Source organism: Lithobates pipiens, unplaced genomic scaffold (assembly GCF_037356315.1).
Source record: "Lithobates pipiens isolate NorthernLeopardFrog02 unplaced genomic scaffold, aLitPip1_a1.2 Scaffold_1, whole genome shotgun sequence".
Taxonomy (NCBI): Eukaryota; Metazoa; Chordata; class Amphibia; order Anura; family Ranidae; genus Lithobates; species Lithobates pipiens.
In genome coordinates this window covers 75,711,580-75,737,758 of record NW_027507685.1, presented here as the reverse complement: position 1 = coordinate 75,737,758, position 26,179 = coordinate 75,711,580, and the positions used below count along the sequence as shown (strand labels likewise).

Here is a 26,179-nt window from a genome sequence, read left to right as displayed (position 1 = left end):
GTTATAAAAATAGTGTCTGAAATGGACAGTGGCCGTTTATGAATTGATGTTTTTTCTGTAAATATTTTTACAGGCAATTCATTATTTCTGAAAATTTTAAATCTATATTGTTTTTATTGTCTACTTTTTAGAACTTATTCTTAAAACAACCACCGAGTCTCCACCAACATCTCCCACATCAAGATCCCTGGATCGAACCAAGTTCAGCACAACCACAGAACCTCACATCACAGTCACTCCTACCAGTAGCACTTACAGGAAGTCAAGCACGCCCGCTTATATTACTGCTGCCCCAGTGCCTAGACTAGCAACTCCAAGAAAAACAGTCACACCTGCACCTAAGGCAGAGAAAGGTGCAACGGCAGCAAAAAAACCTGTAAAGGTCACTGTCACTTCACGGCCTATGACAAATCGCTGGATCCAGACCAAAGGATGGCAGAGTGAATTGAAAGATTTGTTCACCACCAGGACAAGATCACAGTCGGCACAGAGCCCAATATTGTTGACCACTGGGCAGCCATCTCAGGGAAGAACTCAGTCAGGTGGCAAAACTGAACCCAAGAAGAGCCCAGGAATAAAGAAGACCAAGACAAAAGTTGTGAAAAAACAAAGAGTGAAGGTGCTGAAGAAAATTAAACATGGAACCGTGCGTCTGGTCAATGAGGAAAAGCTGCCTGATCGAGGTAGGGTGGAGATTCACATAAATGGAGAGTGGGGGACTGTCTGCAATGACAGGTTTGACAGTAAGGCTGCTTCAGTGGTTTGTAGACAGCTGGGGTACCCTTATGTATTGAAGGTCGCCCGAAGAGCAGAATTTGGTGAAGGCAAGGGACTGAGAATCCTTTTAGATGAGGTGAAATGCCAGGGACGCGAGAGGACACTCTTGGAATGCCAAAGGTCAAAACTTGGTGAACACGACTGTGCTCATGATGAAGACATTGGCGTAGTATGTGGGATGCAAGAGAAGCAGGAAGATGAGTTTAAGTTAACTTAAAGTAAGTCCCTAAGCAAGATCGAAATGTACAGCAGACAAACAATGAAGAATCATGTTAAATTTATGCAATAGTTGCATGAGTAACCAGCAGTGAAAATTGGCTTGCACATTCCATTGACTTCAACTCTCCAGTAGAAAGCTGCATAGAACTGGCAGGTACCTACCCTGCAGAGAAATAATAAAGACAACCAATCCTAGCACTATTAATGTTATATTAATATTAAATTAATATTCTACTACCAGGAACAGAAGTCTAATTTTATCAACGTGCTTTTTTGCAGAGAGAGATTTTTGGATGAATAGAATAAATTCATTTTAGAAGCTTTTGGATCAAAACATTCTTTTAAATGAATGCCACAATTCTGGCCAACTGAATGAACTGAACCACTGAGAAGGCAAAGTTAGTTACATTACTACAAGACTGTAGTATGACATCTGAAGCTTTCACAGTAAAGATCACTTCTGAATGAGCAAGTGGTTGGGTGTCCCCAGCTGGACTTGGGATGGTTGTACATCCTGCACATCTGTATGCTAGATATCTGTGTATCCTGCACATCTGTAGACAGGACATCTGGATACAACATGGACCTTCTACAGATAGAGTATATATTATACATACACAGCCGGTCTGTGCTGTTTTAGTGTTTCACTACAGGGGCGCCAGAGACCATTTCAAGAACTGAAGCTTCTCTTACTCGGTGAAAAGTTGAGACAGTGGGTTGGAGTAACTCTCCTCTTATGAACAGATGTTCCAGGCATCGCATGGTCAGCTTTTCTTCACTGGTTGAAAGGTGCAGATGATTCATTTATTTCCCCCTCCACGTGTCAGGCTGGTGAAGACATCACGTGTCAGACACACTGGTTCTTCATTAACACTCAGCACAATTTGTTGCAGAACTGCAGAGTGCAGACTGAATGTGAGAACAAGCTGCCAAACAATTGCTGTCTTAGTAGGTATATGACTTTGTGAAAGGGGAATATAGTTTTTTTTTTTGCATGGGTTTGACAGATTATAATTAGGTTGTGCTGATCAGATGGTCCCTTTATGCATGTCATAAGTAACAGCCATTTCACATTTTAAAAGTACAACTCCACACTTAATAACGAAAGGCAAAAATTCATTTTTTAATACATTTTTGGATACAGTGAAGACGGATTAGAATCAGGTTTTTATTGCCGTCTGTTCTCCCATTAGGGAGATTCACCCTCTCTACTTATCGTGTTTACTGTTATCACTGTAAGTGAAAATCCCAAGTTTTGGGTTGTCTCCAGAACAGGAATAAAGAGGAAATCTTCCACTGGTATTACTAGTTCTGGTAACAAGGGATCTCCTCACTTTGGGAGGGATTTCCTCTCACCTCTGGTCTTGGCCATGGGACAGAAAGTGAAGGGAAATTTCCCAAAGGGGTACAGATGGCTAAAATAAAACTGACAGGGGTGATAACCCTCACCTGCTCTCTCTGAAAGGAATACAAAAAAGTTTTCCCTTTACTTTTATTTTAAAGTTACTATCCCTGAACTTCATTTTTTTTTTAAATAACAGTACCAATTCTTATGATGTGCACACTGAACTCAGTTAAGAACTCATCATTTGTATGACAGCTATGGGTAAAAATGAAGCGATGATCTGCGTTTGCTGAAAAATCCCTCAATGCTAGGCCATTTGAATAAGAATTGCAAGGACAGCAGGCTGTCTCTTGTGTTGTGTTTTACCTTATTGTATGTATGCTCAACAGTATTAAAATGATTTGCTTGTTATGTGATGACAGCCAAACGGATGTACCGTATTTGTATTTCTCTGGCAGTAATTGTGAGTATGTTTTACTTCTTACAATGGTAAAGAGAATTGACATTACAGAATCTTCTATTGGTAGGATGGGTCTACTAAAATCATAGACAAAGTCTAGTTTGCCACCAAGCAGCAGTAAAATTACTGTTGGCCGGCCACCAAGAGGTTATAGAAGTCTGTAGATTATACCAAAAATATGGACAACTAAGAAGGAAAGAGAGGCAGAGACATTGAGTTCCCAGGAGGACAGTTGTGAGGTATAAACCACTTGCCCTCTCGAAGGTTTGCCCCCCTTTATCACCAGGCCATTTTTGTGATATGGCACTGTGTTACTTTAACTGACAATTGCGCAGTCATGCAACGCTGTACCCAAATAAAATGTAGGTCTTTTTTTTTCCCCCACAAATAGAGCTTTCTTTTGGTGGTATTTGATCACCTCTGTGCTATAAACAAAAAAATGGAATTACGTACCGGTAATGTCCTTTTCCAGGAGTCTTTCAGGACAGCCACCTTAGAGAGACACCGGCTCCTCCCCTCTGAGGAAACACCGCCTTCAATTTCATAATTTAAGCCTCCTCCTCCCTTCGTTCCTCAGTTCTTCCAGAGTACCTCCGGCCAAACTGGGGAGACACAAGAACACGTCAAACAAATAAACTTTTTAAGTCTTACCTGACGATCTCATGCAATGAGTTCCCGATGATCTGCAACAATTTGGGTGGGAACCGGTGCTGTCCTGAAAGACTCCTGGAAAAGGACATTACCGGTACGTAATTCCATTTTTCCCCAATCGTCTTTCAGGACAGCCACCTTAGAGAGGATAAGCGAGTATATTACCTTAGGGTGGGACTACTGCCTGTAGCACCTTTCGACCAAAGGCTTGGTCTTTGGCTGACAGAAGATCCAGTCTATAGTGTCTCACAAACGTAGAAAAACTGGACCACGTTGCAGCTCTACAGATCTGTTCCGGAGACGCACCAGCCCACTCTGCCTGAGAAGTTGCCACGGCCCTGGTTGAGTGTGCTCTAATGCCCGCTGGAGGATCTAATCCCCCTGCCACGTATGCCTGCCCAATGGCTAACCTTAACCATCTAGCTATGGTACGTCTAGAGGCTTTGGAACCCTTCCTGGCCCCTGAAAATAAAACAAAAAGTGAATCTGTCTTTCTGAACTGACTTGTGCAGTCTAAATAATAAAGAACACATCTTCTAACATCTAGTCTGTGAAACATGTGTTCCTGTTCTCTAACTGGATTTGAACAAAATGTAGGTAGCACGATCTCCTGCATCCTGTGGAAACTAGAAGCTACCTTAGGCAAAAAGGCCGGATCTATCTTCAAAACCAGACGATCCGGAAAAGCCTGAAAAAAGGGAGCCCTGACAGAAAGGGCTTCGAGTTCACTTACTCTTCTTGCTGTAGTGATCGCTACCAAAAACACCGTTTTGAGAGTGATCAGCTTTAATGAGCAAGATTCTAACGGCTCAAAAGGTTCCCCTGTGAGAACCTGTAAAACTAAAGAAAGATCCCAAACCGGGAAGGGGGAGCTTGAAGCTGGTCTTTGCCTACCTAGGGCCCTGAAGAACCTTACGACCCAAGGATCTGACGCTAGATGTTTCTCTAAAAACACGCTCAAAGCGGAAACCTGAGCTTTTAGTGTTCCAAGCGCTAACCCCTTATCCGCCCCTGCCTGTAGGAACTCTAGAACGGCTATAGGGCTATGCACGTTGAAGGAACCCTCTGAACACCAGCTGTTAAACCGTTTCCATACCTTTAAGTAAATGGACTGGGTTTCCTTTTTCCTACAGTTTAGAAGAGTGGCTACCAACCGGTCTGAGAAGCCCTTGGCTTTTAGCAATTCTTCCTCAGAAGCCACGCTGCCAGGTTCCATCGTCCTACCTGAGGGCAGAACACCGGACCTTGAGACAGGAGATCCTCCTGCACTGGGAGAATCCAGGGGGGTTCTACAGACAGGCCCTTCAAGATCGAGAACCACGGCCTCCTGGGCCAGTGAGGTGCAATTAGAATTAGGATAGTGTTCTCCACTTGAAATTTCCTTAATACTGCTGGAATGAGCACTGGAGGGGGGAAAGCATAGCACCTGGAGAAACCCCAACTCTGTGCTAGTGCGTCCACCGCCAATGCCCCGTCCCCCCTGTTTATGGAGAAGAACGTTGCTACCTTTGCATTTTCCCTTGCGGCAAAGAGATCTATTGCAGGAATCCCCCATCTCCGGGTGATCATTTCGAATATTTCCTGCTTGAGAACCCAATTGCCTTCTCTCAGAGTTCTCCTGCTGAGAAAATCTGCCACCTGATTTTGTTCTCCCTTCAAGTGGACTGCTGAAAGGGACAGGATATTTGCTTCGGCCCATCTGAGGATGGCTTCCGCTAGGGCCCATAAGGACTTGCTCCTGGTGCCCCCCTGTCTGTTGATGTAAGCTACCACCGAGGAGTTGTCCGACCTTACCCTTACGTGATTCCCCCGAAGCTCCTTCTGAAAGGTTCTGAGAGCTAGATCTACTGCCCTCAGCTCCCTCCAATTCGAGGATCTCCTCGAGTCCCTCTTTTCCCAAATACCCTGTATTAATTGGGAGTCTAGGTGTGCCCCCCAACCTGAGCTGCTTGCATCGGTCGTGACCACCCTGGAGGTTGGCATGACCCACTCTAGACCTTGGGACAAATTTGCTCCCTTCCTCCACCACCAGAGGGACCTCTTTACCTGATCTGGAATCGAAACCAGAGAATCCAAAGATTCCTGGCTGTGATCCCAAACCTTCAGCACAAATAATTGTAGAGGGCGGTAATGTAACCCTGCCCACTGAACCGCTGGAAGAGCGGATGTCAGCAACCCTAGCGCTGACATGATCTTCCTTATGGAGATCTGGTGGTTGCCCTGAAGACACAACAGAGCCCTGTCTATCTTTTGAATTTTTTCCAAAGGAAGAAAGACCCTTTGTACTGTTGAGTCCAACTCGTACCCTAGGAAAGTGACCCTCTGGGAAGGGATTAAGTTGGATTTCTCCAGGTTCAGGAGCCAACCCAGGCTTAATAACAGGTTTCTTGTGACCTGTAAATCCTGAATTAATTGTGCTGGGGAAGGGGCAAACAGAAGGAGATCGTCGAGATATGCGATCACCGAGATTCCCCTGAGACGCAGAAATGCCAGAACTTCTGCCATCACTTTGGTGAAGATTCGGGGGGAAGAGGATAGTCCGAAAGGAAGCGCTCTGAACTGAAGGTGTAGTACTTCCATTGGAGTTCTCACTGCCAGTCTGAGAAAACGCTGGTGGGACTCTGCGATTGGAATATGCAGGTATGCATCTTTCAGATCTATTGATGCCATGAAGCAGTTCGGAGGTAGGAGTGCTTTTACTGAGTAAACCGAATCCATCCGAAACCTTCTGTAGGTAACTGAGACATTCAGGGGCTTCAGGTTCAGGATGAGCCTGAACTTTCCCGAAGGCTTGCGAATCACGAAGACGTGAGAGTAGAAGCCTCTGCTTGTCTCTCCTTCTGGAACCCGTACTACCACCTCCTGTTCTTCCAACTCCTGAAGAGAGGAAAGAAGGGCAGATGATTTTTCTGCGCATTTTGGCAGCTCGGTGACAAGGAACCTCAGAGGAGGGAGTTCCGAAAACTCCAAATGGTAACCTCCTCTGACGATCCCCAAGACAAACTGATTGGAGGAAATCATTTCCCACTGTGGGAGGAAGGCCCCCAATCTTCCTCCCACCGTGACCCTGTCACTGAGATTTTTTGGGCTGTTCAGGAGGGCGAAAAATTGCTCCCCCGGGTCCCTTGCTTTTGAGTCCCCAACTTTTCTTCTGCTGAACCGTACGGGGTGGTACAACCCTTTTCTGGGGACGAGTCTTTCTTTTGGCTTGTTCCCCAATTTTCCTTTTAACAGGAAAGGCCTTTCTTTTGTCTGCTGTGCGATCTAGCACTGCTTCAAGGCCTGGTCCAAACAGTAGATCTCCTGTAAAGGGGATTCCACAAAGTTTAAGTTTGGATGCATTGTCTCCAGGCCAGGTCTTCAACCATAAGGCTCTCCTGGCAGAGTTGATCAGGGCCAAGGACCTTGCCGACATCCTCACGGATTCCGCCGAAGCGTCCGCTATGTAGGCTATCCCTTTAAGAAGCATGGGAAAGGAGGATAGAATAGTCTCCTTTGCTGTCCCTGCTTCAATGTGTGCGCTAATCTGGGTGAGCCAATACTCCATGTTACGGGCCACCACCGTGGATGCCATGGCTGGCTTAAGATTTCCCTGTGACGAATCCCAGGCCTTCTTAAGAAGGTAATCCATCCTTCGATCCATAGGGTTAGACAGTACCCCCATATCCTCAAAAGATAGATCAGTGTGTCTGGACACCTGGGAAAAAGCAGCGTCTAGTCTGGGAGATTTATTCCAGACGAGAGTCTCTTCCTCCGAAAAAGGAAACCTACGTCTTAATGCCCCAGAAAAGAAAGGTTTCCTTTCGGGATCCCGCCATTCCTTCTTGATGGTATCGATCAAGACGTCATGCACTGGGAACACCCGCTTCTTTTGTTCCCCCATGCCCTTGTACATCCGATCATGGAGTGACAATGTCTTAGTTTCTTCTTGAATACCTAAAGTGGTATGAATCGCTCCCAAGAGCTCATCCACATCCTCCAGGGAAAGCTTATACCGCGAGATTCTGCTGGATTCCCCATCCAGCATCTCTGCGTCAGACTCCCCCTGGGAGTCTGAAACGACACTGTCAATTTCCTCCTCAGCTTCCTCCCTGGGACCCTCTGAACTCTCTCCCCTTGCAGGAGGAACATCCACAGGGCTGGATGGTACACTCTGCTGCGCTGGTGTAGGAGTGCTCGGAGGCTGGGGCCACTGAAAACTGGAAAAAAAGTTTTGGAAGGACTGAAAGGTACCAGAGAGTTCCTTCATAGAAGCTACCAGATCTGCACCCTGCTCTACTGCCTGTTCCTTAAGTAAATCCTCAATACATTGTTTGCAAATAGCTTTAGACCAAGAGTCTCCCATAGACGTTCTACACGAAGGGCACTTCTTCTTAGAACCATGGGGGGACTTGCTCGTGGCTTTCTGAAAGACACAAAATACAGGAAGGGGCAGCATGAGCCTAAAAAACAGCAACACCAGCGCTACATAGAGGACCACCGGGAGTGCCCCCCCTAGGATCAACCATCACCAGGATCCCAGACACACTACCCTTCCCCCCGACCACCAAGGAGGAACACCAGTGGAGCTACTGGATACAAGTAAGGGAACACCTCCCCAGGTTTCCTCTTACCTTCGAGTGGCTGGTGCTATTATCTCCAGGAGTTTTTGAAGCCTCTGCCTCGGACATTCTCCCGTTGAGGAAGCGTGGTACGAATGCGCCTCTAACAGCTACCTGTGCAACTGTGAAAAGAGAGGCCGCACCAGCCGAACGCTAGGTTCCCTTTTTCACGTGCCGCGTCCGGAACCGGAAGACGCGGATCGAACGAAGGGGTCCGCCCCCACCGGAACTGACGTCGCCCGCCTACCGGTCCGGCTTCCAGCTCCCAGCCGGCTGCGTACACAGGGGGGCCCTGGACGCCTTCGTTCAGCACCCCACTGGGCGAAACGCAAGGATGAACCTCTCCAAAGACTTCCTGCTTTCCCCAAGCGAAGATTGGAGTGCGTGTAAAGGTCAGTCGAGTATTCAGCTTCCCCAGCCGACTGGACTGTTTGTTCCGTTGAAACCCCCGCGGGTGAACGAACGGACGACCCCATAAACTTCCCGCTTTCCCCAAGCGGAGTTTAGGGTATATGGACAGTACGAACACTTCAGCTCCCCGCTGATAGGACTGTCCTGGACCGACCGATGAACGGTCGGATAGCCGAACGGGGCCAGGGCTCCGCTCGGGTGGCTTCAGTTTCACCAACCGAATTTAGCCTAAGGTTCCTTGGCGATGTCTCCCCGCCGGAGGAAACACCATAACTGAGGAACGAAGGGAGGAGGAGGCTTAAATTATGAAATTGAAGGCGGTGTTTCCTCAGAGGGGAGGAGCCGGTGTCTCTCTAAGGTGGCTGTCCTGAAAGACGATTGGGGAAAAATATATATATTTTTTTACTTTCTGCTAAAAAACATACCCAATAAAAAATTTTTTTTTAAAAAATCGAATTTCAATTTAGGCCAATATGCATTCTGCTACATATTTTTGGTAAAAAAAAAAAAAATCCCAATAAAGGATATATTAATTGGTTTGCGCAAAATATTTTTATAAATTTTTGCTGCAGACAAATTGGACACCAACACTTTTTGAGGACCAGTGACACTAATATAGTGATCAGTGCTAAAAAAATATGCACTGTCACTTTACTAATGACACTTAGTGGGAACGGGTTAACATCAGGGGCAATCAAATGGTTAAATGTGTTCTTAGCCAGTACTGTAGGAGAAGGGTTTTTACTAAGGGAAGGCAAAGATCCAAGTCTTTGCAAGCATACAAGATCAAAGCCTTACCGCCTCACAGAACTACCTTGTTTACATAGGTAGATCGGCATTCTGCCGGTGTACTGAATAATTTGCGGGTGCCGGTGGACATAGAGTCCACGGTATCCGTTGCTGGGCTCCTGCTGTGTGTGATCACAGCGTAAGCGGGTTGCGTGCATGCGTGCCCCAGACCTGGAATTTTTGGATCACGTACTAGGTACATGATCTAGCACAGAGCGGCCGCCCTTCCGTATTATATGTGTTGTGGTTGTCTGCAAGTAGTTAACCGCTTCCCAACTGTCACAGTTATACTCCCCTGCGTGAGCCGTTGTAGCTATAAGTCGCATTGCGGGGCTGGGATAGCAGGCGCGCACACTGCACAGCGGGGGTGCCGATGCTTGTGGCTGAAAGTCACGATAACCGCTGACCACGAGCGATCGTAAGCAGGAGACACAGAACAGGGACAAGTGTGTGTAAACACACACTTCCCTGTTCTGACAGAAGTGACAGATCGTGTGTTCCTGTTAGCTAGGAACTACGATCAGTCACTTCCTCTGGTCAGTCCCCTTCCCCTTCAGTTAGAATCACCTCCCAGGGAACACAGTTAACCCCTAGATCACCCCCCTAGTGTTAACCCCTTTACTGCCAGTGACCTTTTTACAGTAATCAATGCATTTTTATAGGATTGATCGCTGTATTAATGCCAGTGATAGCAAAAATGTGTCAAAATTGTCCGATGTGTCCACCTTAATGTATTATTATAGCAAAAAGTACAAAATATTGTGTTTTTTTTCTAAATTGTCGCTCTTTTTTTGTTTATAGTTCAAAAAATAAAAACCGCAGAGGTGACCAAATACCACCAAAAGAAAGCTCTATTTGTGGAAAAAAAATGGACATCAATTTTGTTAGGGTGCAACATCGCGCAATTGGCAGTTAAAGCGACGCAGTGCCAATGGCAAAAAGTGCTCTGGTCAGGAAGGGGGTAAATTCTTCTGGGGCTGAAGTGGTTAAGGTATCAGTATTGATGTAGGTGATCTGGTTCCTAGGCAAACAGCTTCTACACCCCAGAGGATGTCTATGGTCTTCTTTGGCTTGTGGTGTAAGGTAACAAAGTGTAAACTGAAGCGCTACACCGCTGCTAAAAGGTCCAGATTCAACTTTATTCCAATAGGTCAGGGAAAAATCGAAAGAGTATCCACTGTGTTTCTGGGGTTCACAGCTGCCCCCTTCATCAGGGTAGAAAAACATAAGGACATTTCCATATCAATACAATAGTATCTCCTCTTTTGGGCTATAGTTTAAACCAAATGCCCAATAGTATTGTGTATAAAAACGTGGAAAGTTTTTTTTTTTTTTTTTTTTTAAACAGATGCTGAAGGCCGATTTTTTTTTCAAGAATTTTTGACTTGGGCTCTAAAGCTGAACTCTGGGCTTACCTTCAGTCTTGCTCAGTTGTACAGACTCCTCTCCTGTACTACAATTCCTTGCTTGGATTTCACTGCACACTGTGCGCATCTCACCATATGAATGAGTAGCTACAAGTAGTTTGATAGAGCCTGCCTCATTTCTTGATGGAGGATGTCCTTCATTGGATTTCAATCATGGAGGCTGATCATCAGATTTGGGCTTTCCTCTGGCAGTAGAAATTACTTCTCCAGACTGACACCCACCCATCAAGGAATTTTGTTATTTACATAACTCCTCCAAAGAGGCAGCCCACTGCTTGCATCCTGGCTGAAGACTCTTGAGAAGAGTACCAATGTAAGGTGCTGTGATGTTTTCATAATGCTATGTACAGCACCATGCTGGCCTCTGCCATCAGCCATGATCTGCTTTTATGCCTGAAGAAGCACCCAGTTCCATTGATTATGTCATTGCATCTAAAATAAGGTGTATAATTAAAACAGGAACGTTTTATTTTAAAATCTCATTAGCATGGCAGTGAGGGTATGAGAAACCAGGGACCACAATATACAAGCAGATTAAGCTTCATCTTCAAAAAGGTATACATTACAAGACCATCAAAAATCTTTCAGAAACAGTTTTAAAAGGAATGAACTGACAAGGTTTACAAGACCGACTGACATTTTATTAAAATATATATACTGCATGAACAGCAGTCAGTGTGAGTACACAAGTAGCCATAAACAGTTTCAGCAAATACAATAAGTTATTGAAATGGCACAGCTCCATCATTCGATGAGCGTCATCAGTCCATAGTTTAGTAACATTCTAAAAATGTATTACAATATGCATATAAAACTATCAATGACAGATGATTCTAACATGGCTAAGTCCATTCAAAACTGTGGGTGGTACAAATAGTGCACAACAGATAAATGAGCTTTCTTTGGAAGGCTTGCTCATACATACATACATGGTCCATTATTAAAACAGTGGGTCTGTTTAGAGTGCAAACTAAAGTAAACTTTTTTTTTTTTACAACAGAACAGACACCACACCTACTACAACACCTTGTTCACATTTTCTTTTTCTTCTTTTTTTAATTGGGGTTTGGCTTTCGACAACAACATGGCTAAGTTCCATTAGCTGCTGCCTGCCTTGTGAATGTATCTCCTTACCTCTGTAGTGTATTTCTTTATATATTTATTTTAACCTATATAAAGATTTTAAATAATAATTGGACCAAGTTTTGATGCATTTCAGCATTTCGGGTATTGTATTTCCACTCCTGTTAAGGCCTTCCCATTTACAAAACACGGCCTGTTATATGAATACAAAAAAAAATGGCAACCACCCCAAGTTATAACTAGCCTTTAAAGCAAGGTGTGTTATCTACATGGGCAATCCTTCACTGGGCAAGAAGCTGGACAACACCACTGGTGTCAATCGTTGCTGCAGCTGTGGGACAGAAGAAGATATACCAACAGGGCAACTATAAATCTGCTCAAACAGAGAAATTTGAACCAGGTCCTGTTGAGCAGGCTGTAACATGAGCTATGGGTTGCACTTTTAGCACCTTCCCACCTGACATCCTTTGATCTGAACATCAAAGGAGCTTGGTAGATAACAGTCAGCCATGCAGCTAATGCATAGTTTTCTGATAGCCGTCGGTGACAACTGTCAGAACACAATACCCGGCAGTGCAGATTCCACATTATTATTATTATACAGGATTTATATAGCGCCAACAGTTTGTGCAGCGCTTTACAACATGAGGGCAGACAGTACACTTACAATACAAATCAATACAGGAGGGACTAGAGGGCCCTGCTCGTTAGAGCTTACAATCTAGAAATTCCACTCTCTTTCGTTCCATGGGGCTAAACAAGATAAATGTTACTGTGTATGGCCAGTTTAAATGTGAATTTTTATTCAGATTTTTATAAAGGAAAAATACTACACAGTGGAGGTAAGGGGGTAGTAATAAGGGTTCTAAATATATTAAAACAATAGTGCCCACAGCTCAGTACAGTTTTAAAGTATAACTAAAGAAAAAACTTTATTTTATTTTTTGTTTGCTGTCTGTGCCCTTGTTTGCTGTCACCCTTTAGGTCACACAGCATTAGAACAGAAATCTTCCTGTGGGGATACCAGTTCTGGTGCCAACCTAGGATTCCCTCATCTTCTTTCACATCTTTTTTTGGCCATGGGACAGAAAGTGAATAGAAATCTCTCCAAGGGACCACAAATAGCAAAACAACTGGCAGGGGCTATAAGCCTTCCTTTTGCATTTAGTTATAATTTAAAGACAGCTGGGCAGCTTTCTGGTTAACTCTTAAGCAATAACAAGCACTCCCAAGTATCAGATGTGATTACTCTCATTCATACAAATAGTTCAGCATGTTGGAAAATCTCTGTAAAGCTTTTCATTTTACCTACAGGAAAGGAGTCAGTGCTTTTGCAGTGCATCCAAATGTTGGTAAGAAAATGGCCATTGGTTGACCACAGCAATGAGACACATCTCTTGCATCTGTGCAGTCTAAAGCAGTGCAAAGCAGAAACTTTATTTCATATTTAAATTGTAAGCTTACAGAAAAAAAAAGACGGCTGCTGATTGGTTCATTTGGGTTGCCCTATAAGGTTTATTACCATAGATCTCTGATTGGTCGCTAGATAAAGCAGCAAAAGGAAACATTAAACCTATTTAACCAAGCAGTGCGTCAACCCCTAACAACCAAAAACATTTGGTTAATGAGTCCGGTAAACTCAAATCCGACTGGTTGCTATGAGATGTGCAATATACACATTATCACTAGAATCTGCAATGTTTTCTTAATTACATAAGGGGGTTGATTTACTAAAACGGGAGCGCTCAGAATCTGGTGCAGCTGTGTATGGTAGCCAATCACCTTCTAACTTTAGCTTGTTTAATTAAGTTTTGACCAAAAAAAAAAAACCTGGAAGCCGGTTGGTTTCTATGCAGAGCTGTACCAGATTTTGCAATCTTCAGTTTTAGTAAATCAACCCCCAGATGTTTTTAATTTTAATGTTATACAACATAACACTAATGTCCTTAAATCCAGTGTGACTGGTACATTCTCCCCAGCATAAACAAGCTCTTGCATCACATACTCGCTAATCAGATTTTATCTTACTGATCTATGGTTGGTACTATTGAATTACTGGTTTCTCTTTGCCATTTGCATTTAATGGGCAAGTATTAAAAAAAAAAAAGAAGAATAAAAAAAACACAACATATACAATTTTAAACATATTCTGGAATGTCTGAACATTTTGACATTCATATTGACATTTACAACAATCTCACAATTCCCTTTATTATGTGGTATGCTTACCACAATTATCAAATAAGGAAAAGAAAACAACAAGGTGCAACAATTACAGCTAATCAGAATTCATCTTAGCCACCAACCTGGCTTTACTCTACTGTAGTCGGTCTATGGAGAACAACGCTTATTACATCGTCTTTTCTTACCGCTTTCCTGAATAAACATGATATTTTAATTATATCTCATTCCAGTCTTTTCATTTAGTTTCTATAGCTAAAAACAATGCTTATAAGTAATCAGTACAACTGTATTGCCTCATGATTCTTCCTTCTCTTAAAGCCCAACTCCAGGAAATATGAATGTTATCCCTTGCAATGGGGCTGTGCCTGCACATTTCGTCATGGGGAGTGGAGAAACCGGTTTACTTACCTGATCTTCTGCTACTCCAGCAGATGGCGCTACCTCATGCTCTGGTGGTGGACTGTCCCTTGGCACCATCACATACAATGCATTGGCTTGACGACATCAGGACCTTAGACCACTAGAGCATAGGGGAGAAGAGGGTGTGGGGACCAGTCTAGCAGCACGGAAGAGTGGTTAAGTAAATCTACTCTTGAAGTCCCCTAGCCCTAAACAAGCAGTTAACACTGCTCTCACACAGCAAGAGATCATTTTAAAGTTTCCCAGAGTTGGGCTTTAAATTTATTGTGGCTTACCTACTAAATGTCTGTTGTCTAATCCTGCCCATACTATTGAAGTCAAGCAAACATCACAATACCGATGGAGTACCACAGTATGCAACAGACACCGTGGTTGACCAAGGTTTGTAACGTTGGATATTTTTTAGATGAGTGTTTTCTGAAGCTGTAGAATTTGGGCCTAAATGTCCATGTGCCTTCCAGGTCAAAGACTGCTTAGAATTTAGTCTGTTTGACCCCAGCCTACCACATATAAATTTAGGGTCAATTATAGGCCTAACTGTGGGAGCACCAAACCAAATAGTTTAATTTGGACAAGCTCTCAATAAAACATGAGAATTGAGACTTGTCAGATGGTTTTGCAGTCACCATTCAGTTCCTTAATCCTAGCCGTACACTGCTTGAATTTCAATTTGTTCCTGCTGAATCAGCCAAAATTCAAGCCATGGATGGCCCTGTCAGCATTTCCAGCTTGAAAAAGTCAATTTAATTAATTGACTGAGCCAGGGGAACATTTCTTGGTTGAACATGGACTGCATCCTATCAGATGCAGTAGTCCAAGTATTCTGGCAGCTGAAGCTGCCTTAATACACTTGTCAGAGAAGATTCCTCCATTCATGCTATTTAACATGAATAAGGGAATTTATTGATTTTCTCTTGTTTAGTCCACAGGCTAAAAAAGAGAAACCTCAAAGTGTATGGCTAACTTTAATCTCCTGGCTGGTCATTTTCTGCCTGCGAGAGTGTGAAATGTGTAGAAACCTGCCAGCAATTTCACATAGGTATCACATATATGTCTATATTAAGTACTGTACCTGGGTGGTTTTAGGCACAAAATCATTCCCTCAGCACAGGTTTGAACTGTCATACATACACAAACACTGAAATTTGACCATAAAAAGTAATCTTGAACATTGAAAGGTGCAGATCTTTAAAGAATATGTGAATATAAATGAAAAAAAAAGTCCTCTTTTGTGTCAAAAACAAAAACAACACTGAATAAAATAATGTTAAATATAAAGATTTCAATTATTACGCTAATTTCAGTCAACTTAAAGCTGAACTCCAGATATAAACAATACAAATGAATGCAGCTTTAATCATTAATGCATCTTTTTTTCCAATGCAAGCAGTACCTGAATTTGACCTGGTATCAGCCTCTTGAAGTCCCTGTACGTGTGACAGAAAGAAGCAGCTGGCAAGGAGCATTCAGGTATGAGGGGAAAGCTGAGTGACATAGGGAATGACCTCATCACTGTGCTGCTTCTGCTTTTACTGTCCTGTCACTGGACTGGGAAGGTCCAGGATGAACTGGGCTCACAAAAACTGACTTAATGGTGCTGGATATCAGACAGAACATGCATCTAGTGGCAGAAAAAAAGAAGTACTGCAGGAGAAATCTATGGCTTGAAGGTAAATATTGCAGTAAAATGTGATTTTGTTTTTATCTTATAAAAGGACAGTTCATTTTTATGTTGTTCTCTTGTTATTTTAGCTGGAGTTCTGCTTTAATTGCAAAACAAAAATAAGAGTGTGCATTTTTCACAACAGGTGATACCAATCATGTGTATTTTAAGTTATGGGTCATAAAAAAGTGAATATTGGATGTATAAAAAATAAATCACATTTCTGTGATAATTTAACATCAGCTCAAAGTTGAACTGGAACCAAAACCGATACATATGGACTACAGAACCTAAAACAGGATGGCACAATGGCATGAGGTTAGTCAGGTTATATAGTTTAAAGTTTGGCTGGCAGCTGAATAGCATATCGGACTTTGAATGCACTAAAAACAGTATATTGTGCTTTAAAAAGTTTATTTGACCCCACAGCTTTTGTCTGTTTAGGTTATCGATTGATGGACGAGTACCCGGCTTGATTTGTTGTATTGAATGGTTTCTTGGGCTCAGGCTCCTTGATAGTGGTAGAGTCTGGGGTGTCCAGAATGGGCTCCTGGTCTTCGTGGTCATGGAGGTGAGGGAGGTAGAAGAGGTCAGTGACTCCATGAAGATCAGCGGCCTTGTGGAAGGTCTGAAGGACAAGCAGCATGGCCATAAGACCAAGTAAGAGGTAGACTGTTGAGAGAAGGACACAAAACTATGAAGGAGGCAATTTAAATTGTCACTTCAAGACTGACAAATTATTATATATATATTATATATATATATATATATATATATACACACACACAGGCATATCCCACTTTTAAGTACACAATGGGGCAATGGGGTTTATTTAATAAAGCTCCACATTGTGTACTTAAAAATGGGGTATGCGTGTACATACATACAAACACACAATATATATATATGTGTGTGTGTGTGTGTAATTTATATTTATATATATCTTGATTTTTTTATTTTTTTTTATAAAATACAGGTTTATACTTTTTCATAATAAATTAAATAATTTAGCACACCAAAGAAAATGATTTTTAAATCTTATTTTACATTCATCAGAAGTATTACACAGTTGTACACATTGAACAGGGAATCACACAAATCCTGAGTACTATTCCAGCTTTAACTTATATTCAGTATAGGTAAAGCTGGTCATACATAGATCAAAAATCAGGTGGTTCAACAGAACCAACAAATAAGACCCACGTTGGGCACCCTGGTTTTACAGAAGTCAATCAATCAAATTCTGGACAACCATCCTTTTAGAGTTTTTCCCGAGCAATGAGTGCCATTGGCTAAAGCCAGCAAAACTGATCATTGTGTTCAGATGGTGGGGAATGCTCCCCACCATGAAAAGACAAAAACTCAGCAGGAGTCATTCCTCCATTCACACATTTGAGGCACATTTTTTTGTTCAACCTGTTTTTTGAACGAAAAAAAAAAAAAACGTATACCTTATGGCCTGCCAAACATTGTGTAGATGCCGTAGGAAAAGAGAAAGTTACCATACACAGAGTATGCAGATGCTAAACAACAGGTGAAGGTGGCAAAAGAGACAAGGTATCAAGGAACTTCAAATCCTACCATATATAAACAACCTTACGATTGAAAAAACATTTTCTTTGGTGTGCTGACTTATTTGATTGTGTTGGAAACATATTTGTGGAGGTTTCCAGTCTGGTTACAGAACTTGGTCATTTTTAATGTATAATAAAGAGAGTGTGCATTGTCCATCTATAGCCACTTCCTGTCTGCATGCATGCCATCACCAACTGCATGTTATTTCTTAGGGCAAATTTCTTGATGGTGACAACAGTCACCAGTGCATCAACACGGCTTCTAGTCATGCCTACGGAATAAGCATGTAGCAGGGTGACAACACAGATGCCAATTGGTAAACAGGGAGATAGTGCTATCACCCTGTAACAGGAATGACCTATAATTACATTTATGGCAAAAGTATTATATTATTATAACCTGAAGATTTAAATGTATAGAAAATTACCTAAATTACATTTTAGCGACTGGGTTTACATATACTTTACACCAACCTTTCTCAACTAGTGTTTCTCCAGAGGTTGGTAGGGGTTCCTTGAGTAATGATGGTTTGTTATCTGAGAGGCAAAAATTGCTTGACCTCATTGATTTTTGGTTTCTGTGAGAGGGGATTCTTCCCACTGCCCACAAACGTGTGAAGCATTCTTCCCAATGACCTTCATGCTATTGTACTTTGAGCTGTGAATATAGTAATTATTAACAGGGGTTCCATGAGATTGGAAAGTTATTTTATGGGTTCCTCTATGTTAATAAGGTTGAGAAAGACCACTTTAAACTATCATTAAGCCTAAAAAGGCCTTCTGGGGAAGACTGGCAAAGAGGATAAGGGCCAACTGCCCTATTGTCTTGGTTTTAGGCAAGGGCCTATGTGGCTTGCATAATATCACAAAAATCAGGAATCCAAGCAAGTGTGTTTAATGAACTGTATGATCCTTAACAGACTGGATTTCGTGCATGGTGGAGGGTGAATAACAAATTAACAGCAATCACATTTCACACTAATATGAGCAAAACACAAATCTAATCTAGCCATGAAATTAACAAATCTGTTGGGATAAAAGCAATACAAGATTTATGAATGCCTCGCACTCCTGCTTTGTTGGCGATCCATTTCAGAAGATACATTTAAATTGACACTATAAAAGGTTTGGGGTAATTGTTTAGGGGTGGGCTGGGTAGCAACAACTCTAACTGTAGGTCTGCTTTTTCCCCATGTCCCCCAGCCCTTGCATCGCTTTAACAGTTTCTTTATGCCCAGAAAGTGGGGTGGGGAGGACTGCCCAATTGCTTGACTGCTGTGATTTGCTGTCACAGTGGTCACAGTCAAGCGCCGGTCCCGTCAGCTCCCGATCTTCAGACCTCTTTCACACTGAAGCGCCGCTTAAACAGCGTTAAAGCGCCAGTCATTTTGTGGTGCTTTGAAAGCGATGCCCATTCATTTCCATGGGGAGGGGCATTTTGGGAGCGCCATTTATAATGCTCCCAATCCGCCCTAAAGATGCTGCTTGCAGAATTTTTTCTAACGTCCTACAAGCACACCGCCCGAGTGTGAAAGCACACATTGCAATGAATGGGAGACAATTTCAGGTGATTTTCCGGCTATTTCTCGATTTAAAATGTCTGAAAACTGCCTCAGACCCCTTTCACACTGAGGCAGTTTTCAGGCGTTTTAGCTCTAGAAATAGCCTCTAAAAAGCGCCTGAAAACTGCCTCCCATTCATTGCAATGTGTGCTTTTACACTTGGGCGGTTCTGCAAGTCCTGAAAGCAGCATCTTTGGGGTGGTTTGGGATAAGGTGACCAGATTTTTTTAAATTAAATCCAGGGACTTTTTTTTTTTTTTACTAGTAATGGTGGGAATAAGCGACTCCCTGCCATTCGCCACTGCCGCCTGCCTCACAGCCTGTCAAGCCTTACCCAAGTCTTACTCTCCGGGCTACTACTGAGTGGGTAGCAGAGGAAGATCAATGTGCCAGGGAAGGCAAGGAGATAAAGGAGGTAGGTGGCTGGCTGGGACTTGAGCCAAGACAGAACAACATGTGAGCAGAGCTGAATGGACTGAATGGACCCCCGAAAGAAATATTCCCTCCGCTCCAACCAGCACATGATCATCAGAAAGGGGCACAGATAATGGAAAATAATACACCCCTAAACTAGTAAGAGCAACGGAGCAGGGATGTGTAATTCAGAATCTTTTTTTTTTTTAATTCTGCACTGACTGTCTTTGAAATTGACCCAGCCCCTGTCCAAATCCAATCCAGGGACAAAACTGGGGACAGACTTGCCCAATCCGGGGACCGTCTCCAGAAACCGGGGATGTCTGGTCACCCTAGTTTGAGAGCTCTATTAATAGCCCTCCCAAAACGCCCCTGCCCATTGAAATGGTCAGTTGACATGTGACCTTAAAGAAAAAAAAGTGCCCGAAAAGCGTTGCTAAAGCACTGCAAAAATGAGCGCCAATTTATCGGCGCTTTAGTGTGAAAGAGGTCTTACTAGAGACAGGAAGCTATCTATGACAGCTCGGTCACTGTGTTCTCAACACAGAAACTTTTGCTGCCCATGGATGCATGTGTGCAACTTGTGGGCAGCATATATGGGTTACCTGGGCACCAAGAGGTTAACAGTAATCGTCCAGCAATACATTGTGCAGCTGACATCTTATCTATCCCTTTCAACATTACTTAGCGTCTGAACTACATCCTAAATGTGCATGGGTGCATTCATCTGAATGGATGCCTGAATATATACATCTGCAACACATCCAACCTAATCTACATATACTGAGATAAAACTACAAACAGCATTTGTATTAAAATGCAACAATGCTTATTAATAAAAGAGATCCCCACCTGTTTCAGGAGATAAATATATGGTAGTGTCTAAGAACATCTGAAGGATGCAAGTAGAAAATGCTTGAATAAAGTCCAAAATGAAACCAAGACTGACACCTCCATCTCACTGAACTGTGACAGCATCAAGCTCATTACAGGCACAGAAACTAAAAGTAGTCTTTGTGTTTGCTAAAAGTCATATAATGTAAATGTTACCAAAGTCTGGGGAAAAAAATTAACCACAGCATGTCTGCAGGTCCTTCAGCTTCACACCAGGATAAGAATGTAATTTTCGAATCTCACTAAACTCAACTGAAATGAATTTTTTTTTTTTAAAGTAAAGTAAAGGTTTCTTACCCTAATCATATACATTAAAGGATAATAACATGGTGGTGAACGATTCAGTCCCATCTGCAATCACACAGCAGATGGCTTCTAGTTCTCAATTAACTACCTAGGAACTCATCAGTGCCCTCCTGGTTCTCTGACAGAAGGCTTTTTAGGAACGTCTGCAGGGGCCCGACATTGCACCCATGATCCATTGATCGGGTGCAATACTTTGCAGGCCCCATTGTAAAATAAATAAATAGCACTTTTTTTTTATTTCTTTTTTTACCTGCAAAATCAAGTCCATCTATTTTATTTTTTTATTTTATTTTTTATAAAATGTCAGTCTTTATAGATATCAGCTCTGCAGACTGGACAAGACAAAGCAGTAAATCTCCACATCCATGGAAATAGTGTGGATGTTATCAACTGGATATTGAATCATGATGATAACAATTTCCCAAGAAGTAAAGTAATCTATATAGAAGCCAGTGCTCCTGCGGCTCTCAGAAAACCTGTACATTGAATACTATCTTATTGGCTGCAGTCACTGTTCAGCCAAAGAATTTCAGCCCAGCACCTTTGATCTTCAAATTAAAGTTTGTCCAGCTGGGTGGTGCCCAAGTTCAGATTTTAGATTTGGCAGGAATTGGCCAAAATTAATGCATCCACAGTGGATCGCTTTTCAGAAGGCATTTGACAGGAAGCTGGGAGATGCTATGCCATCTTCTCACTGCCTGTTTTAACCCTTGAAAGCATTACACATGGCTGCAGAACGGTTGTGGTGCAGCCCTATTCACTTGAATAGGTCGCATTTTTCCACTTCTTGCTGAATATTTCCTAAGTTTTGCAGCAGCATGTGTGCGAACTGCCTATTTTTTCCACCCCCTTCGGCTTTCCCTACCCCTCACAGGCTTTGCAGGGAATCATAGGAGAATATAAAAGTGAAAAAAAATATATATATGATATAATATATATCACAGTATCTCACAAAAGTGAGTACATCCTCACATTTTTGTAAATATTTTATTATATCTTTTCATTTGACAACACTGAAGAAATTACACTTTGCTACAATGTAAAGTAGTGAGTGAACAGCTTGTATAAGGCTACTTTCAGACTGGGGCGGGCATCGACGGTAAATCGTCACTATTTTTAGCGGCGCTATTTGGCCGCTAGCAGGGCAGTTTTAACCCCTGATAGCAGTCGAAAAAGGGATAAAACCACCTGTAAAGCGCCACTGCAGCGGCGGTTTGTTGGCGCTGCCCCATTGTTTTCAATGAACAGGGGAGCCTTAGGAGCGGTGAATACACCGCTCCTACAGCGCTGCAAAGATGCGACTTGCAGGACTTTTTTTTTTACTGTCCTGCAATCGCACTGCTCCAGTGTGAAAGCCCTCGGACTTTCATATTGGAGAGACAGGAGAGGCTCTTTACAAGCACTATTTGTGAAAGTAGCCTATCGGTGTAAATTGAACTTTGAATGCACTAAAAACAGTATATTGACCTTTAAAACGTTTATTTGACCCCACAGCTTTTGTCTGTTTAGGTTATCGATTGATGAATGAGTACCCGGCTTGATTTGTTGTATTGAATGGTTTCTTGGGCTCAGGCTCCTTGATAGTGGTAGAGTCTGGGGTGTCCAGAATGGACTCCTGGTCTTCGTGGTCATGGAGGTGAGGGAGGTTGAAGAGGTCAGTGAGTCCATGAAGATCGGCGACCTTGTGGAAGGTCTGAAGGATGAGCAGCATGGCCATAAGACCAAGTAAGAGGTAGACTGTTGAGAGAAGAGGACACAAAACTATGAAGAAGGCACTTTAAATTGTCACTTCAAGGCTGGTTGCCGCCACACTTGCTTGACACCATTTGAACTAAATAAGTTTATCTTGGTCTCATCAGACCACAGGACATGATTCCAGTAATCCATGTCCTTAGTCTGCTTGTCTTCAGCAAACTGTTTGCAGGCTTTCTTGTGCATCATCTTTAGAAGAGACTTCCTCCTGGGATGACAGCCATGCAGACCAATTTGATGCAGCGTGTGGCGTATGGTCTGAGCACTGACAGGCTGACCCCCACCACTTCATCCTTTGCAGCAATGTTGGCAGCACTCATACGTCTATTTCCCATAGACAGCCTCTGGATATGATTCTGAGCACGTGCACTCAACTTCTTTGGTCGACCATGGTGAAGCCTGTTCTGAGTGGAACCTGCCCTGTTAAACCGCTGTATGGTCATGGCCACCGTGCTGCAACTCAGTTTCAGGGTCTTGGCAATCTTCTTATAGCCTGGACCATCTTTATGTGGAGAAAAAATGTTTTTTTTTTCAGATCCTCAGAGTTCTTTGACATGAGGTGCCATGTTGAACTTCCAGGAGGGAGAGGGAGAGGGAGAGGGAGAGGGAGAGGGAGAGGGAGAGGGAGAGGGAGAGGGAGAGGGAGAGGGAGAGGGAGAGAGAGAGAGAGAGAGAGAGAGAGAGAGAGAGAGAGAGAGAGAGAGAGAGAGAGAGAGAGAGAGAGAGAGAGAGAGAGAGAGAGAGAGAGAGAGAGAACCAAATTTAACACACCTGCTCCCCATTCACACCTGAGAATTTGTAACACTAACAAGTGACATGACACCAGGGAGGGAAAATGGTTAATTGGGCCCAATTTGGACATTTTCACTTAGAGGTGTACTTTGAGCTGACAGCAAATGTACACTGTTATACAAACTGTACACTCACTACAATAAGTAAAAGCAAACAGGGTCACTTACTCAGTGCTCAAGATAAGAAGTAAATTAACTAACCAGCTGCTATAATCAAATATAACATTAAAGCGGAGTTCCAGGCTTTTTTATGTTTATTAAAAGTCAGCAGCCTCAAAAAGTGTAGCTGCTGACTTTTAGTAAACAGACACTCACCTGTTCCAGGGTCCAGCGATGCGGCCGAATGGAGTGTCGCCCCTCTCCTCCTCCTCCTCTCCCCCGGCGCCTTCATTGTCACTCTGGGCACCCGGCCGTGACAGCTTTTGGCTTCATGGCCGGGCATGCACGGCACATGCGCGAGTCACGCTGAGCTCCCAGAGTGGACAGGTGATCTCCTGGGGCCTGTCATGTGTCCCAAGAGATCACCTAGAGGGAAGGGCTGCCTACGGCAAAAGGAGGAGTCGCCTTGGCGTTCCTTGGGTCAGAAGGAGGAAGTGGGACAAGAAGTCCCACTCCTAACGAAGCCCCCCCCCCCCCCCCCCAAAAAAAATGACATGCCAAATGTCGCATGTAAGGGAGTGAGGAGTGCTTAAAGCGGAATTTCCACTTTTGGGTGGAACTCCGCTTTAAGGAGAAAGCAAAAAAGTTCCAAAGAAATTGGTTCTTTCCAGCTTAAGCAGGGCTGTTTAAGCTGGAAATAACCTATTTTTTGGAACTTTTTTGCTTTCTCCTTACTGTACACTCACTACTTGACATTGTATTTAAGTGTCATTTCTTCAGTGTTGTCACATGAAAAGATATAATAAAATATTTACAAAAATACGAGGTGTGAGATACTGTGTGTATATATTATATATATATATATTTTGTTTTTTTATAGTTGATTGGAGTTACATATATTTTTGTCTATACATTTATGGACAGTTGGCAAAGCTGACCCTTCGAGTGTTTTACAAACTGCATAGAGGCGGCATTGCTGTGCTCGATCACAAAAATTATTTAACTCCTCACTCTTCCCAGATTCTGTATACTTACATGCAACAGACACCTTGTAGAGTTGTCGTAACCACTGGTTATGCTGCTCCCCTGGGACATAGTCTCCTAGGCCGATAGTGCACAAGGAAATGAAACAAAAGTAAAAGGCATCCAGGAAGCTCCAGGAACTTTCTATGGCGTTGAATATGGCGGCAGGAATAATAAGAAACAGAATCAACACCAACAGACTTATGACAACAATGTGGACTATGGTCACTTTCTTCCGGTCAAAGCCTCTGTGAAGCTGGAAGTAACGAATCGGTCTGTAAGTGAAGGTGGCCATGAGACGCTGGACAGCAGCACTGAGGACCAGCATGGTGAAAGGGACGCCAACAAGCGCATAGAAGATACAGAATGCTTTTCCAGAGTCTGTCAGGGGGGTGGTGTATCCATAACCTGAAATGAAAAAGCACAAGTGGGTTTATTATTGCTACATGCCTCCGGTCAAGTCTGAGCCTGTATTGATTTGTAGAAAAAATTTTTTATAGTAAAGTTTATGTCTGGGCAAAAATAACAACAACAAAAAACATTCACTACATGCCTGCAATACATGCACCTTTCCCTTTTTTTTGCATCTTAACAAATGCTTTAAATACAGATAACGCCTAATCTGCCAAAAATCCAGTGTACTCCCAACTTCCTGTATAAGATGACAACACTACCTCTGTTGCACTAAAATTTCAAGCATTGTTTGTCAACCAAGTTCTCCCCTGCTGGATTACAGAGACTTAGGGTGATACACCTTATCCTTGCACCCCTAGACTAATGAAAATTTAATTCTAGCAGTGTGGAATGGGGATACTGCAAGCATAGAGTTTGGTCAATATAGGTAAAAATGGCCACTCAACCTCCTCTAAAATGTCATTCTGGAGTCCCCGCTACCAGCAAACCCAGCACTAACAAAAATTCCTGTTTCCTGGAGTATCACAGACCTAATATACTATCTGGTATATTTTGATAGTATTTTCAGTCCCTGCTAGTCCATAAAACAGGATTTTGTTTGTTAGTAAAAGGATCCAGTTTGCAGCTTCAGTCAGTCATTTTTTACATGTGTTTCAGATTTGTTACTTATTCGCCACTTTACATTTTCTTGATTTTAAATAAGATTTGTTAATGTTCTCTCTAGAATTCATCACTCAAGGGATGTGAACTTTACTGCTCAAGTCTATGGGCCAGATTTGACCGTATTGAAAACCAATGGTTTGTCCGTAAGGCTAAATGACCTTATCTCAACAATTGTTAAAGTAAATCTGGAACAAGCCTGAGCAAAAAACAAAACAAGTGACGAAAATGCCCCCCCCCCCCCAAAAAAAAAAAAAAAGGCCCCCATTGGATGTGAAGCCCTTTTAGTTGACATTGTCAAATATCATAGATGACCTTATCTGGTCAATATATCACACGTTGCTCCTCCTATTACCGCAGACTAAGCTGTGGTTTCATTCCTTAGCTTAGGGTAGAATGTAAGCCAAAAAGTTAAAGCTAAAATACAGTATGTTCCTGTGCAATATTCTCCTCTGACCTTAGAACTGTTTAGTGAGTGAAAGGTCAGTTTCTTGAACTAGTGAGCCAGGCTAAATTAGCTGGTTAGCTCCCTCATACATATTTTGACTAGTCAGCAGGTACGGGGGCTGATCAGGTGATCAGTTTCCTCATTCGGGGTAAGGACAAAATGTTGAGCAACACAAAACGTATAACCATCATGTTCCTGAACTTTCCATCAAA

At 42.8% G+C, this 26,179-nt stretch overlaps 2 protein-coding genes across 4 annotated transcripts in view; one reads left to right on the top strand and one right to left on the bottom strand.

Moving 5' to 3' along the window:
* Positions 1 to 2,752, top strand: part of LOC143935249 (HHIP-like protein 1) — a 77,859-nt gene extending 75,107 nt beyond the window's left edge. The window contains exon 9 of the mRNA XM_077459004.1: positions 132 to 2,752. Coding sequence (XP_077315130.1) covers positions 132 to 994 — 863 coding nt within the window. The 3' untranslated portion in view covers positions 995 to 2,752. The remainder of the gene's footprint in view (positions 1 to 131) is intronic.
* An 8,547-nt stretch (positions 2,753 to 11,299) lies between these two features.
* KCNK6 (potassium two pore domain channel subfamily K member 6) overlaps positions 11,300 to 26,179 on the bottom strand; it is a 58,069-nt gene continuing 43,189 nt past the window's right edge. The window contains exons 3-5 of one of the 3 annotated variants that reach the window (XM_077458718.1): positions 24,458 to 24,853; positions 22,313 to 22,517; positions 16,426 to 16,702 (exon numbers count right to left, since the gene is read on the bottom strand). In XM_077458718.1, the coding sequence (XP_077314844.1) occupies positions 16,639 to 16,702; positions 22,313 to 22,517; positions 24,458 to 24,853 (665 nt within the window). In that variant the 3' untranslated portion in view covers positions 16,426 to 16,638. Of the gene's footprint in view, positions 16,703 to 22,247; positions 22,518 to 24,457; positions 24,854 to 26,179 lie in introns of all 3 variants that reach the window. The other 2 variants (XM_077458797.1, XM_077458879.1) reach the window with 2 other exon arrangements.